The 15,581-nt window shown below is 44.4% G+C and overlaps 1 protein-coding gene across 2 annotated transcripts in view; it reads left to right on the top strand.

The window, feature by feature from the left end:
• Window positions 1-15,581, top strand: part of IDE (insulin degrading enzyme) — a 996,582-nt gene that overhangs the window by 218,573 nt on the left and 762,428 nt on the right. For both annotated transcript variants that reach the window (XM_086922493.1, XM_086922494.1), the window contains exon 6: window positions 13,663-13,825. In XM_086922493.1, the coding sequence (XP_086778619.1) occupies window positions 13,663-13,825 (163 nt within the window). The remainder of the gene's footprint in view (window positions 1-13,662; window positions 13,826-15,581) is intronic.

Genomic DNA, 15,581 nt, shown 5'->3' on the forward strand with positions numbered 1-15,581 from the left:
CTTGCCCACTCTCTCTCTCACTTCCTCCCCCAGCTCCGCCCCCTCACTTCTTGCTTGCACGGCCGCTAGGCCGTGCCTCCCCTACTCTCCTCCCCCCTCCTCCTCCTACTCTCCTCCCCCCTCCTCCTCCTACTCTCCTCCCCCCTCCTCCTCCTACTCTCCTCCCCTGCCTGCCGTGTCGCACCTCTCCCCGCTCCGCCCCCTCCCCTGCAGAAAAGTCCAGAGACACCAAACAGATTTTTCAATCAGACTTTTAAATTAAATCACAGCAGCAATTTACTATTAAAACAATCTTAGAGCCTGCATTTCTGACTTCTTTTGGGCGCGCTGAAAGGCTGCATTTTCAGTTATTGCGAACATCACATTCAGAATGATGTTTAACTTATGCAGCGCTCTGACACCCTCGAGGTGCTAGCCTTTACACATGCATGCATACACACAGCCCTCACACATACAAGCATACACGCGCCCCTCCCCGCCGCACATACGAGTACACAGAACACACATCTTATGGTGCACACACTAGCACAGAACTGAAGGCGCTAGCCTTCACGTGCGCATGCATATACACCGCCTCAAGCATTCAGGCATACAGGCGCCCCTCCCCTTCGCACATACGAACGCACATAACACAGTTCCTACGTCTCAGATACTAGCGCATAAAGATACAAACATCCGCCTTCCCTTCAAGCCATACTAACCTCATCAGTGGAACTTAAAACTGCAGGTGACACCGCAGGGCTCCCCCTTCAGCATAGAAATGCCGCGCCATTGTTGCTCCTTTAGCCCGGCACTCCGTGGGCGCTTGCTTCCATTCGAAAATGGAAGTCCCGCCCTACTAGTTTCCGGCAAAAGCACGCGCACGTCTTGATATAAAACTGGTTTCTATGCTTTTTTTCGAGACTTGCAATTCCCAAAACACTTTTACAGCAGCATTACTCATCAAGTGTTTGGCACAGCATCAGTGCAGCTTATACTGTATGCCTCTAACATTCATGACCAGGCAAACGCGTTTGAAGAAAAAGCTTTTATAAATGCTCCTTGCACATCTATGCTCCTGCCTGCCACATTTGCATTGAATAATGATGAGATGTTATACATAAACTAATCATCTATAAAACTTGTCTGCTGGCATAACTTCAGTAGCGATAGTTCTGCCAGTATGTTAATTAACTATATAAATGCCAGTAATAATCGTGAACAGCCTTTAGACCGCAGCTTTCGTGCTGGATGTAACGGTAACATGCCAAATTCACTACCAGAAATTAGTAGGAAAAAAGTGGGTTAGCTAAGTAGAAGCTGCTTACCATCATTTGCTATCCCAAACAAAACAAACTTGTTTTAATTGCCAGCCTAATTACCAGCATATATTCATCATGCTTCTTTAGTTGATGAAAAAACATGTAGAACGGTTAATTATGCAGACTCCACAGTATGAGTCTATATCACAAACACTTATTCAGCTTTCAACACTTTTACAGCAGCCTTACTCATTTAGTGTTTGCCAAAGTGTCACTGCAACTACTATTTTGTGCTTTTTACATTTATAAGCATGCATATGTATTTCAACATTAAGCTTTTACCTACCACACTTTCATTGAATAATGACAAAATGTCACATAAACAGACTAACCATCTATACAGAGGTTAGATAAAATTGTCTTTTTAATGACTATGCTGTTTTAAAGCATTACAAGTATTAGTAGCTTGTGCATCCTCTTCATATATTCGCTCAAAAAATGTCTTTTTTATGACAATGCTGATTTAAAGCATTATAAGTTGTAGTCATTTGTGCATCCTCTTCATATATTCAATTACTATCACATCTTTCTACCCTCACCCCTGTCACATTCTCACCTCCGTAAAAAAAGTGTCACCGTACCTTACACAATCCCAACAGTAACAGCTCATACTCTCGCAATACATGAACTCACCCTCATTCCTTCACTCTCCCTTACAAACACACCCTTTACTTTCACACCTCTCTTCCACATACAGCTTCACACGTCTGTCATCACACACCCTTACATATTCATAGAATGATTTTTAATGTAGAAGCTCCCAACCCACAACACATATCTCCCAATATGCACAGAACTAGCGCTTTGCGAATGCACACAATAGGGCTGAGAATGCTAGTCTGCAATTTTTAGACCACCCTTAACTTATGAATACCACACACATACATAACACCACACACATAAGACCACACACACCACACACATAAACCACGCACACATACACCACGCACACATACACCACGCACATACCACACGCACATACCACACGCACATACCCCACGCACATACACCACGCACATACACCACGCACATACACCACGCACATACACCACGCACATACACCACGCACATACACCACGCACATACACCACGCACATACACCACGCACATACACCACGCACATACACCACGCACATACACCACGCACATACACCACGCACATACACCACCACATCCACCACCACATCCACCACCTCATCCACCACCACCTCATCCACCACCACCTCATCCACCACCACCACATCCACCCCCTCATCCACCACCACATCCTCCATCACCATACCCACCATCACCACCACCACCACACCCACCACCACCATATCCCCCAGATCCACCACTACCACATCTATATGTGTGTGTGTGTGTGGCTCTGTGTGCGTGTGTAGGTGCAAATGCAATGTTCTTGGATTTTTGTCACAATAAAATACACTGAACATAATCTTCACAAAAGTTATTTACAAACGTTTAAGCTATTGCCATTATAAATTACAATAACTTTTATTTAAGTATTAATTATTTACAAAATTAAAAGCCATTGTTATGTGTAATATCAAGACATCCAAGTCACGTAAATACAACACACATTGCATTACAAATGCTATAGGTGTCACATTTGCAAAAGTTAACACTATTGACATTGTAACTGACAGCTATTAATTTTGCTACTTTCAAAACCAACACATAAATAAAAAGTGTCATTTACAATACCAATAGCTCAAACTTTCCTAATGCGAGACCTATTGCATTTTCAATGCTTATTGATTTTGCTTCTGGGATTTGGACTGGATTGTTCCAACTCATTATATCTGTTTTATCTTTATTTATGCTATATCCCGATACTGACCCGAAATTCTTTGCTAATTCAAATAGCCTGGGGATAGCCTCAATGGGATTAGATGTATAAAGGAGGAGGTCATCTGCATAGAGGGCAGTCTTAAGAGTCATTTCTCCCATTACAAATGGTTTAATCATTGGATCCTGCCTCAGGGAGCAGACAAAGGGCTCAATATAAATATCAAAAAGAAGAGGGGACAGGGGGCAACCCTGCCTTGTTCCCCTAGAGATATTAAGCCATTCAGACAGGCTACCATTAACTAAAACTTTAGCCCGGGGGCTCCTATATAAAGTTTCAATCCCTTTAATAAATGTGTCTGGGAATCCGAATTTTGTCATAGTTTTCGTTGATAACTGTGTCGGGGTCACAGTGATACCACACACCTAGGTATTTGACCGGGTCTGTTTGCCATTCAAGTCCAATTAATTTGGAGACCTGAGTGTTGACCGAATTTAATATATTCCCTTAGTAATGGGGAGAGATTTGCTGTTAGATTTTTGATATACAATACCATATCGTCTGCGTATAACAATATTTTTAGTGGCCTTTGTGGGAATTGAAGAGCTGCATATTTATGACCCTGTCGTATTTTGCACGCTTGTGGTTCTAGGGCAATTGCAAAAAGTAGGGGGGAAAGGGGGCATCCTTGACGTGTGCCTCTCTCGATTTTTATTGCTTCTGATACATATTTATTTACTCTTATCCGTGCTGTGTTTAGTATCTTAATCCATTGTAGGAAGATTGGAGGGAAACCCATTTTTAGGTCTCGCCTGTCGATGCGCATGCGCATCGAGCAAGCGAGACTATGGTGGCTTATCCACTCTTTATCCAACTTGCAAGGAATCGTGGCGATTCCTTGCAGTGCCCGTGACTTTTAAGCTCAATGCGCATGCGCATTGAGCTTAAAAGCGCGTGCACATGCCCCCAGCCGCCTGCCTTGCCTACTCTCCCAGCTGGTGCCGCTCCACCCCCTGCGGCATCAAAGGCTTTCACGGCCGGCCGGCCATGCTTTCAGTTTCTCGACCGGCCGGCCGGCCATGCTTTCAGTTTCACGACCGGCCGGCCGTGTGAAGTGCATTTCAAAGCCCGCTCTCCCTGCTCCGCCCCCTGCTCCGGCCGAGACGCATTTCTCCTCCCTCCTCCCCCCTCCCCATGCACCCTCAGTGGGCTGAAGAATTGCCAGAATGCAATATCACAGGCTTAGCTCTTGTTTAAGTTGGTAGTTCTCGTGGTGATTGGCTTGTGTGGTAGGTTTAAATAATCTTACCCTTATCGCACACCCATGTCTGGTTTAAAGACTGCGTTGCTTGCAGTTTGCGCCTTTCCCCGTCAGCCCAAGAACAGACGTGCTGCCATACTGACACCCGCCAGGTTGTGCTGGCTTGTATCCGGTCCGGTGCAATCCTTTTATTAATGACCCTTTGGTGGTACTCAGAAGCGTTGCGTTCGTCCTCAGCCCCTCGTATCTAGTTAATAATCCGCTCTTTGCGAGCTTCTCCTCCGTGTGCTTGTCCTCCCCATTACCACTCGTACCACTCATTCCACTCCTTCGAATTTATCTTCAACTCTTCTATGCATCCATCTCACTCCTGCCTCCCTGCTGTCTTAGCCTACCACTCCGTCATTCAAAATCTACTCTTAAGGACAGTCTGCTCTACTATTCCGGTAAAGCCTACCTGGACTCACATGTGTGGGTTCTGGTGTTTTTCCCCTCGATATGTTCAACTTCTAAACACAAGCTGTTGCATGCCTTTGTTTAACATTGTTGCTGAGAACATGACCTCGCTCATACGGTTCACGTTTAGGATAATACTTCTGGCTTAAGCACCATCAGGACATAGTATCACCGAGTGTTCGATTTTCTAAACCTCTCCTTGCCCTTTATGTAGATCCTTAATTGTGTTAAAAGCTGCTCGCGTTATGCACAGTCCCGAATAAAATGTTATAAGATACATGCATTAAAAGTTTCAAAATCCCTTAAAGATACATGATAGTTTTGCACAAGTGAAATGTCGGCATTAGGGCTACTAGAATTAGTGGCTTAAATCTATTTTAGTACTGTAGCCGCTGACACTTTAGTCGCTGGCCAGATGGTGGTTGTATTAGACGTTACAAGCAGTTTCTAAATGGGGGTGGGTAAATTCAGTGATGACACCTTCTTTTTGTAGTGGCTGCAGGCCGCCATTGTATACTGTTTTTGTGCTTTTTATACTTCTACAACATGAAGATCGAAAAAAATAACTTTTCTTTACTGCAACAGCCAGGCATATGCTCTTTTGTGTGTAATGGTTGCATCTGCGGGTATTATTTTTAGCCCGTTGTGGAAAACTGATGACTACATATAGACCTCGATAAGACCCTTTCGCGTTTAAAATAGTTTACCATTTGAGTTTGAGATGATAATTATTTGCCTAAGATTATTCTCGTCCTATCAAAACATAAAGCACTAGTCCGCAATTTATAACACGTATATTGTGCAACACTTCCATGACATTTTTAAAGTAACTATGCTGATTTTCCTGGCTATTGCACATTTTTGTCATTTGACTAGGATTCAGGTTTCCCTGTCTGCCCCCTTGCAAGTTTCAAATTAGAATGCAAAGGTATTATATGTAACCAATCTGGTTAACTCTGCAAGACAATCTCTTAAAATTCAACCTGTAGTAATTTCTGAAAGTATTCTGGCATTTAAAAAAAAAAAAAAAATTCACCCATCCTTTTGTTGGCCAACTGCTTGTTGGAAACGAAGGTTTTTATCACATCTTGCTCCTGGCTAAGAAGTAGAGAAAAAACATGTACAAAAGACTGCTCTGGTCTTTCTAGGTTGTTTCTTGTATTCATTGTCACCGTAACACAGGAACTAGAAAAATCCATCTGCAAAACCTGGATAGGTCTTCCCTTGATCTCACCCTCACTCACCCTCAACCCCTCACCCTCAATCCCTCACCCTCACTCACCCTCACCCACCCTCACCCACCCTCACTCACTCTCAACCCCTCACCCTCACTCACCCTCACTCACTCACCCTCACTCACTCACCCTCACTCACCCTCACTCACTCACCCTCACTCACCCTCACTCACCCTCACTCACCCTCACCCACCCTCACTCACCCTCACTCACCCTCACTCACCCTCACTCACCCTCACTCACCCTCACCCTCACCCTCACTCACCCTCACTCACCCTCACCCTCACCCTCACTCACCCTCACTCACCCTCAACCCCTCACCCTCACTCACCCTCAACCCCTCACCCTCACTCACCCTCAACCCCTCACCCTCACCCTCACTCACCCTCACCCTCACTCACCCTCAACCCCTCACTCACCCTCACTCTCACTCACCCTCACTCTCACTCACCCTCACTCTCACTCACCCTCACTCTCACTCACCCTCACTCACCCTCAACCCCTCAGCCTCACCCTCACTCTCACTCACCCTCAAACACCCTCAACCCTTCAGCCTCACCCTCACTCACCCTCACCCTCACTCACCCTCAACCCTCACCCTCACTCACCCTCACTCACCCTCAACCCCTCACCCACCCTCACTCACCCTCAACCCCTCACCCTCACTCACCCTCACTCACCCTCAACCGCTCACCCTCACTCACCCTCACTCACCCTCAACCCCTCACCCTCACTCACCCTCAACCCCTCACCCTCACTCACCCTCAACCCCTCACTCACCCTCAACCCCTCACTCACCCTCACCCTCACTCACCCTCACTCAGCGCAACCACAGCATCTTCACTAAATATATTTAATAAACTTTAAGCTGTTGGCAATATAAAATAAAATCCATTTTATTTACGTATTAATTATTAATTGTTTTTTAAAGCCATTGATTTTTTTTATATCAATACATATAAGTCACATATAAGTCCCGTTAATACAAAACATGTTGCTTTACAAATGCTAGAGGTGTCACATTTACAAAAATTATAACTATTGGCTTTGTAAAGAAGAAAGCTATTAATTTTGCTATTTAGAAAAAACAACACATAAATAAAAAACAAAAAAATAAATAACACCTATAGCTCTAACTTTCCTACTGCGAGACCTATTGCATTTCCAATGCTTGTTTGCAATATGGTGTTGAGATCTGTCCATTCGATCGAATCAAATGCTTTTGCTGCATCCAAGAGGACTGCAGCTGCTTGGAAATCTGGGGCGAGGTAATGTGAGAGTGCAAATAGCGTTTGAGTGTTATGAGTAGTGGAGCGACACGATATAAAGGCCAATTGGTCTGGGAGTACGATATTGGGCATTAGTGATTGCAGGCGTTTCGCGAGTAGTTTGGCTAATATTTTAGTGTCCGTGTTTATTAAGGATAACGGCCTGTATGATTCACATTTCTCAGGGTCTTTATCAGGTTTCTGTAGGGCAATGAACATGGCTTCTCACAATGTGGGAGGTAGGATCTGATTGCAATGGGGGTCCCCATACATTTCTACGAGGTGAGGTGCAAGTAGCTCAATATAGGATTTATAAAATTCGCTACTGAAGCCGTCTGGGCCTGTTGCTTTTCCGTTAAGAAGAGTCTTGACCGCCTCGGTGACTTCTTCTACCGTCACTGGTTGCGAGAGATAATCTCTCTGAGCATCTGACAGCCATGCTATCGCCACATCCTCCAGATATGACAGAATCTCTGGCTGGGCGGCAGTAGCTCGTGACGGATATAGATCGTTGTAAGTGTCCATAAATGCCCGTAGTATGCCCTCTGTATCATAGTGTAAATTGCCATTGCCATCTTTTATTTTAAGGACCGGTTGTGCCTTGTGTCCTGTACATATTTTATTCACCAACATTCGTCCCGGCCTACCTCCCTCGCCATAACTGCGTGCAGTGTGACGTTTCGAGATGTATTTGAGTTCATCATCCGCAAATTCTTGGTATTCCATCATAACCTTTCTAATGTCACTCAATATGGTTATGTGTTTGTTCCTATTCTCGTTCTAGGGTGCCTAGTTTAATCTCCCATTGGGTAAGTTGGGCTCGGATATCCTTTAGAATGCCTGCGTTTGTGCTAATACAGACTCCCTGTATGGTAGCTTTAAACTCTTCCCATAATAAACTTGGATCGTCTGTGGATGTCTGATTAAAATGAAAGTAGTCAACAATGGCTTGTTTAATGGTGTCGGTGTACGAAGAGTCTAGTAGTGCTTTGGCATTAAATTGCCTTATATATGATAGGTGTATAGTGTGGGAGCTCGACAGTTGGCAGTACCGGTTTGTGGTCGGAGAGAGTTTTGGGCATGTGTCGAATGTGTACACGATCCGATATTTCCTCCAGTGGTGGCAGGCCATCACTTCAGATAGGTGGGTCCACAAAATTGTAAAATCGAACACTGGGGCTACGCCCTTCCTTTTTTTCCCCACCCCAGTGCAACTGTTCCCCGGAGACTGGATAGTCGCATTGGACCTGCTGAACGCTTATTGGCACGTGCCTGTCCTGTAGGCCCACATGTGCTTTCTACATCTCTGTGGCCTAGGAGCATTTTCAGTTTGCAGTGCCCCCTCTTGGATCACCATTGCCCCCTCGGGTGTTCTTGAAAGTGATGGCAGTGAGCACAGCACATCTTCGGAGGTTTCTGTGTGCCAGTCTTCCCCTACCTCGACAACTGACTGCTGAAGGTGGGCTTGCCCCAGGCAGTCGCATGCCACCACCATACAACGGCAAACATCCTAACATTGTTGGGGTTCTCTATCAACTTGTCAAAGTCACACCTAACTCCTTCGCAGATGCTTCACCTGATCTGAGTTGTTCTGGGTACAGTATGGGTTTGTGCTTTTCCCCAAGAGCTAAAAGTCCAGGTCATTCAGGCTATGATCGCAGTTTTTTTTGCATTTGTCCTGCATCTTATTGCAGATGTCAGAGGCTGCTGGGATTGTTGACCTCCAGCATCCTGCTGGCTAAACATACTATGTGACACCTACAAGTTCTGCACTGGGACTTCAAGTCCCAGTGGGCACTACATCATCGGAACATGTCTGATTGTATCCAGAAAACTGCAAAAATCTGTAATGGTGGCTACTAGTCTACAATTGGGTCCATGGCAGACTCCTCTCCCTTCCCCTGGCGTATATGACCGTGGTGACAAATGTATCTATTCTGTGTTGGGGTGGCCATCAGGGAAATTTGGAGATCAGAGGTCTTCAACTCCCAATAAATTTGTTTGGGTGATAAGCTGGCATTAAAGGCCTTTCAGCCCCCATGGGCAACACCACCTGCCATGTTGTACTGCAGCAAGCAGGGTGAGGTATGGCCATGAGTCTTTTGACAGGAGGCTTTGTAACTCTAGAAACGGCTAGACCACCAGGGAACCTTTCTGGTAGTGTACCATGAGGTGTAATGCTTAAATGCCAGGTTGGACACAATTAGCCTCCTCCTCTTAGATCACAAATGGCACTTGCATCCTTGTGTGGCCTAGAAATTTTTCCAACAATAGGGAGACCCCAGGCTCGATCTTTTTTCAACTGCTGCAAATGTAATATCGCACTTTTTGTGTGTTAGATATTCCAAGGCAGCTCTCTCTGAGACGCCTTCTTCCTAGACTGGAGTGTTGGATCCCTGTAGCCTTCCTGCTGCTACCTTTTCTACCCAGAGTTCTGAGAAAGATCATGAACGACTGTGGCCAAGCCATCTTACCTGTAAAGCCCTAACCAGGTTGAAACAGGTCCTAGATTGCTGGTATTTTGGTTCAGGGAGGACCCAGGCCTGGCAGTTTGGGCTGGACTGTTCCCATTGGTGCAGGGTCAAGACTGATTGGCATATGGCTGTGTCTAAACTGAGGAAACGTGGTGTGCAAAATAACGATGGCTTGGGGTGCTGCCCTCAGTAATTACCAGTGACTGAGATTAATTCAAGCATACCACCCATCACTTTTTATATACTTTAGCAAGCCATCTTAATGGCACCTAATTGGGCCAGTAGAGTGTGGTACAAGGAAATGAGCACCTGTCCTCTGATCAAGCTACCACTATAGGAGGATCTTCTGTCGCAGCAGCAGGGAACTGCATCTGTGCCTGCAGAGTTTGCATCTCCCTGCTGATTACACAGCAACAGTTGACCTTCCCCCTGAGATTTCTTATGTTATCTTGGCACCAAAACGTTAGAACAAAGCCATTGGGACAAATTTGTGGCTTGGTACGGCACCCAACACTAACAGCCAAGCTGTCAGAAGCTTTGTTGCTTTTGTCCCTGGCCCGCAAAGGATTTGCTTTTTGGGCTCTTTTGAAGGCTATCTGATGTTACTCTTTCCGCTTTTTTGCGGTTACATGGAACATACTTCTTTATTTAAATAGCCTTTTATGATAAGATTTTTAAAAGATTTGCACCATTTATTTCCACCAAAAACCTTTGTGAACTTGAACTTTCGTCTCACTTTAATGACGTGCACCCTTTTGAACCGCTGCAAAGTTGTCCGTTAAGACTTCTAATGTTGTTGACTGTCTTTCTCATCACCATAACATCGTTTAGGTATGTTTCTGAGCTGCAGCCTCTTTATATTATAATACTACATTGCTCCCAGATAAGTTTGTGTTGAGTACCTGTAGGCTGTCTGAGTGTCCAACACAAAAGGAACGGGGTCGTCTTTAGACTCTTTATAAAGTACCTTTTATTTTCAGGACTTTGGTCTATTTTGTAAGAGAAGTTTCTCTTAGGTAGAATAAAAGAAAAGAGAAACAAAACAAATGATGAGGAAGGTTGGGTGTTGTCGTCAGGGCAGAGAGTCTACTTCTTGGGCTTGGCCTTTGGACTTGCAGCTCTTTTGGACTTCTCCCCATCAGGCTCCACGGAAGGGCAGAGAGCAAAAAGAAAGGGACCGGGGTTAATCACACCTGTCTTTCTAATGATTACAGTGTGCTACCATCACCATGCGTAGTGAAAGGAAAAAGGGGCTCAAAAGTACCTGGGTAGGGTGTGCAAGAAGGGAGGCCGGCAATATCAGTGCTTTGTACGTGTTACCTCTTATCACCCCACCAGAATGCGCCCCTTAATGACACTTGCCTTGGGCCACGACCCGTCAACAGGGCCGTGGTGTCCGGACCCGGGGCGTCCTCTCCCCTCCTTGGGCCGCCGGGTGTGCACCTTGTATACTCTTGGGTGGCTCTCCTCCGTGCTCCACTCCCTCCGCGGCTCGTCTCCACTTGGCTCCACTGGCAGCTTGTCTCCGGGTTTTGGTCCTTCCTGTAGCTTTCCTCCGCTTGGTTCCTCCAACAGCTGGTCTCCTCCTCCTTCTTGATCGCTGGGCTCCTTGTTTCCAGTTGACCTCCAAGTCACGGCTTCCTGACTGTGCCGCCCCTCCTTCGTTGGTGGTGTGTTTTTATCGTCCCTCCTCTGTTTCTGCGCTCCAACGTTACCACACAGAGCTAGACTGCTGGCGGCTTCGGGTCTGGTTTGGGAGTCCTCGCCGTTTTGCTCCACTTCCGGTTGTCGGCTTCGGTGGCTTCCTGGTCCTTCTCACAGTACCCAAGCTTCCTTTCTGCCAAATGTAGTCACTCAATTTCATGTCAACCATGCTATCACCATTCTTTCATTCATTGCTTTACATCATCCCTCTAAAGTGGAAGAGAGGCTTCACTTTCTGGATCCTAAGAGAGCATTAAGCTTTAATATAGAACGCACTATAGACCGCACTAAAGAACATCCGGTGCACTATCAGCTCTTTGTGGGTTTTCTCCGGGGCATGGAGGGGCAAGGCAATGCAGAAACAGACCATTTTCTGATGAATTGCTTTTTGTATAAATATCTTCTACATGCTGATGAAAAAGCAGTTACCAGAAGGCTTATGAGCTTGTTCTCTCCGAGGGCCAAGGCTCCTATCACAGCGTTAGCTTGTGGAGTACCTGTCGTGGATATTTGTCAGACAGCTGCGTGGGTGTGTGTACATACATTCACAAAACCTTACTGCCTCAACAGATGGGAATTTTGTGTGCTTGCAAGTGTTATTATTTGGCTGTCACCCTGTCATATGGTCTTCTATCTTCAGTGTTGCTAGTGTGTGAAAGTAGACCACCGTCTTGGTCCACTTCCCCAGCAACCCTTCCTTTCCATTCCATTCAGGTTTGTGTGCGCTGCTGTTCCTACTGTGGACAGTGTGTACCTGGCTGCCCTTTAAAAGAGTAGGATTTTGCAGGATTTTTGGGGGCGATTAGCTGAAACGTTACTGAGGCATATTCTCCTTATTTGCTGTACAAGCCACACCTGCCTAGAAATCCTCACTTTTAGGTCTCAGCTAGACAAGTTGTTTACAATCAGTGGGCTTACAGCCCCTCCATAGATTACCATTTGTTAGTTTCAACATCACACTCATATCCTTCGCTTCTGTTGGTCATAGCATGCATGCTTCATGCCTCTTCTTGTGTTTGGTCCTCCCTTTGAGCACAGACCAAGTACTTGTGTACATGCACTGCTCCCGCTTTAGGAGCTACTTTTTTATTTGTGTTTAAGTGCTCCATCTGAGTGCTTGCGTTTCCGGTCACCCCTTCCGCTCCCACTAGTCCCCCATTTGTGTTACCAGTTACGATCTGAAGCTCTGTAGTATAAAGGGTTGCCCCTACCTTTACACTCACCAATCACCAATTCCCCTTACATGTACTCTTACCCTCCCCCTTTTTTCTTTCTCACACACCATGTATATTATTAGACCATGAAGCGCAGGGATCCCAGACGCTCCCCCCGCCTTCTGCTGAGAACAGCACTGATACTGTTTTTTTTGCAGTATACTATGGAGCAAACTCAACCCTAGGGTTTGGAGCACTTTACATGAGCAACTTTCAAATTACTCAAGGACGCATTAATTTTAGGTCTTTGCTACACAGCAGATGCGCTGTCTCTTTTCTCCCTGTGTTGTGTTCCTTGTCCCGCCCTTCCTGCCAGACAAAAAAGTGCTGTGATGTGGCCAGCGGCGGCACATGTGCTACTATACAACATGGCTAAGCAACATTCACATTGACGCTGCCAATAGCTCTCTCATTGCTGAGACCAATTTGCCAATGTTTGATACCAGGGAGGGAACAGTGAATGGAAAAATTCAGAAGTGTGCAAACCTCTACACTGAATAGCGGAATCTACAGAGGACTTATTTTCGTTCTGCACATTAAAAATTATCATACCATTTTATTGGTGTGCCTGAATAACCCCACATCCTTCGCCTAGGCAGGTTAATGTGGGGTGTTGGATGCCAAATCTCACTGCAAGGGCATTCATAGTAAGCTTTCATTGACTACTGGAGGAATTTGCTTAGCCCCCTGAACTTTTGTTTTCTTGAACTGTTCAATGTTTTCCTCTTCTTTATCAACAATAACCCGACTCTGTGAATACATGAAGTTGTCAAAGAATTATGAAAAGTTGATTTATGAATGCATAACTAATACCACTATGATGTGTTTAATAATAATTGATTTTCAACAGATTTCTTCTTGCTCATTCATGTTTACGGTTCGTTGTTTAACTTTTAGTTTGCTCTGCTACTTTCGCAATGTTAGAAGTAATCTAATGTATTGTTTTTCATTTCATAGCAAATGTACAGTGTGGTACCTATTAAAGATATTAGGAATCTTTACGTCACATTTCCCATCCCAGACCTTCAGAAATATTACAAATCAAATCCTGGCCATTACCTTGGCCATTTAATAGGACACGAGGGACCTGGAAGTCTTTTGTCAGAACTCAAATCAAAAGGTATGCATGCTGTTCATCTTTCTGTTGTTGAAATAAAAAGTAACCCTTGAAGCCTCTGTGTATTGTTGTGAAGCCCCAGTGTTCCACAAGAAAATAAATGTAAATAAAATGAATTGATTTAATTCAGAGCATGAGGAAAACTCCATATAAACTGAATGGAAAGATCAAGAAATATGGGTATGCTGTGAAAATGCGTTGCAAGTAATCTCCTAGTAAGAGGGTGCCAGAATCGACATTAACCAAGTGATAAATGAAAAAGTTGCATACACAGCAATGTGTGTGGTTTTTAATTTCTTTTTGGGTTCATACATTGATTCCTTTGTAATGATACAAGCGCCTTAGCCTAAACAAGGGCTGCCCCTCCCAAAACTATGGTTTAACTCCATCTGGGATTTCCTCTGTGATTCAGAACTATTTGACAGTGGTATGTGTAATTATATAGACTTGATTTAGAATGTCACTGTTTGGGCTTTTCTTTTTCCCTTAAATGTTATTGTCCTTACAATAATGAAGTCTTCTCCAATACCTCCAAATATATCCTGTGTTGTGTTTGCTTTTTTACCCCAATCAGTGATGATATTTTCTTGTAATATGCAGATGTGCAAATAAAATTGATATGTTAGTAGAACATTTTTGATAGCTTGCTTTTATAATCTATATCTCTATTTTTTAATACTGGATGACATCTTCTTCAACATCACACACCCTCGAGCTACATTCTTACGGTGTGCATTTACAACTGACCTTAGTGTTTCCTATTTGTATAGTGCTACTTACCAAATGGTGACTTGAGGGAGCACGGAACACCTTGGTTAGGAAATTTGTTCTTTGGGTAAACTGTCACATTTTCAAGTGATTTTTAAAATCCAAATGGTCCGTGATAATCCTTAAGGCAAGTGAAAATTTGTTGCATAGGCTTATGTACATTCCACCAAAAAAATCCTTTTTTTCAAGGGGTCTGGCTGCAAGAGGTATTTTTGGCGTAATAACCATGGTATCCTTTCCGAGGCAGTAGAGGGTGATGGGAAATCTAGGGTGCAGAGGATCTGCCCTTGGTGCCATCTCCATGCTATCATTACTTACGAGCATCAAGTTGTTAGAAAGGAAAGAGTTCAGTGTTTGAGTACTCTGGTAGGTTGATTAAATCCCAGGCCATAGGGGAAGCACAGGACCTGGATATTTGAGATTGGCAATAAGGTTTAAGTTGAATCTCTTTGTACTCCTCCTGCTCCAGCCATTCAAGGACATCTGCTTTCCAGTTGCATCATCCTGCTACTCAGTGTACCCATCACTATTTCTGCTTAACTGGAATACAGAGGACACCCCACTAAAATAATTTTTAATTGAAGGTTAACTTGGCATTTTCAGTGAGCCAGTTATAAAGCCTTATGCTCACCGCATCAGACGTTTTACAAGAAGGGAAACCAAGTACATAAACTGGGGCAGTGATTAAATGCTAACAGATTAAGATTATGTCTAAGATGGGATTTTGTGATTTTTACCAAATTTTGTCTGTTTGGGCTAGCGGCACCAGTACTAAATAAATGAATGTGTAGAGCTTTTTACTACTTTCTCAAAGATAGAGATATGAACTAGAGAGAATTAAACCCAAAATATACCTCGGAGAGTTCCGTAAACTATTTGACAACATTGACAGCCACCACAGTAGAACTGTTTAATACCTTCCTTCACACAAAATAATTTACAATAGTATTGAAGAGACAGTTATTCTGGTCACAATTCCACCAGTCAAGGT

Source organism: Lissotriton vulgaris, chromosome 5 (genome assembly GCF_964263255.1).
Source record: "Lissotriton vulgaris chromosome 5, aLisVul1.2, whole genome shotgun sequence".
Taxonomy (NCBI): Eukaryota; Metazoa; Chordata; class Amphibia; order Caudata; family Salamandridae; genus Lissotriton; species Lissotriton vulgaris.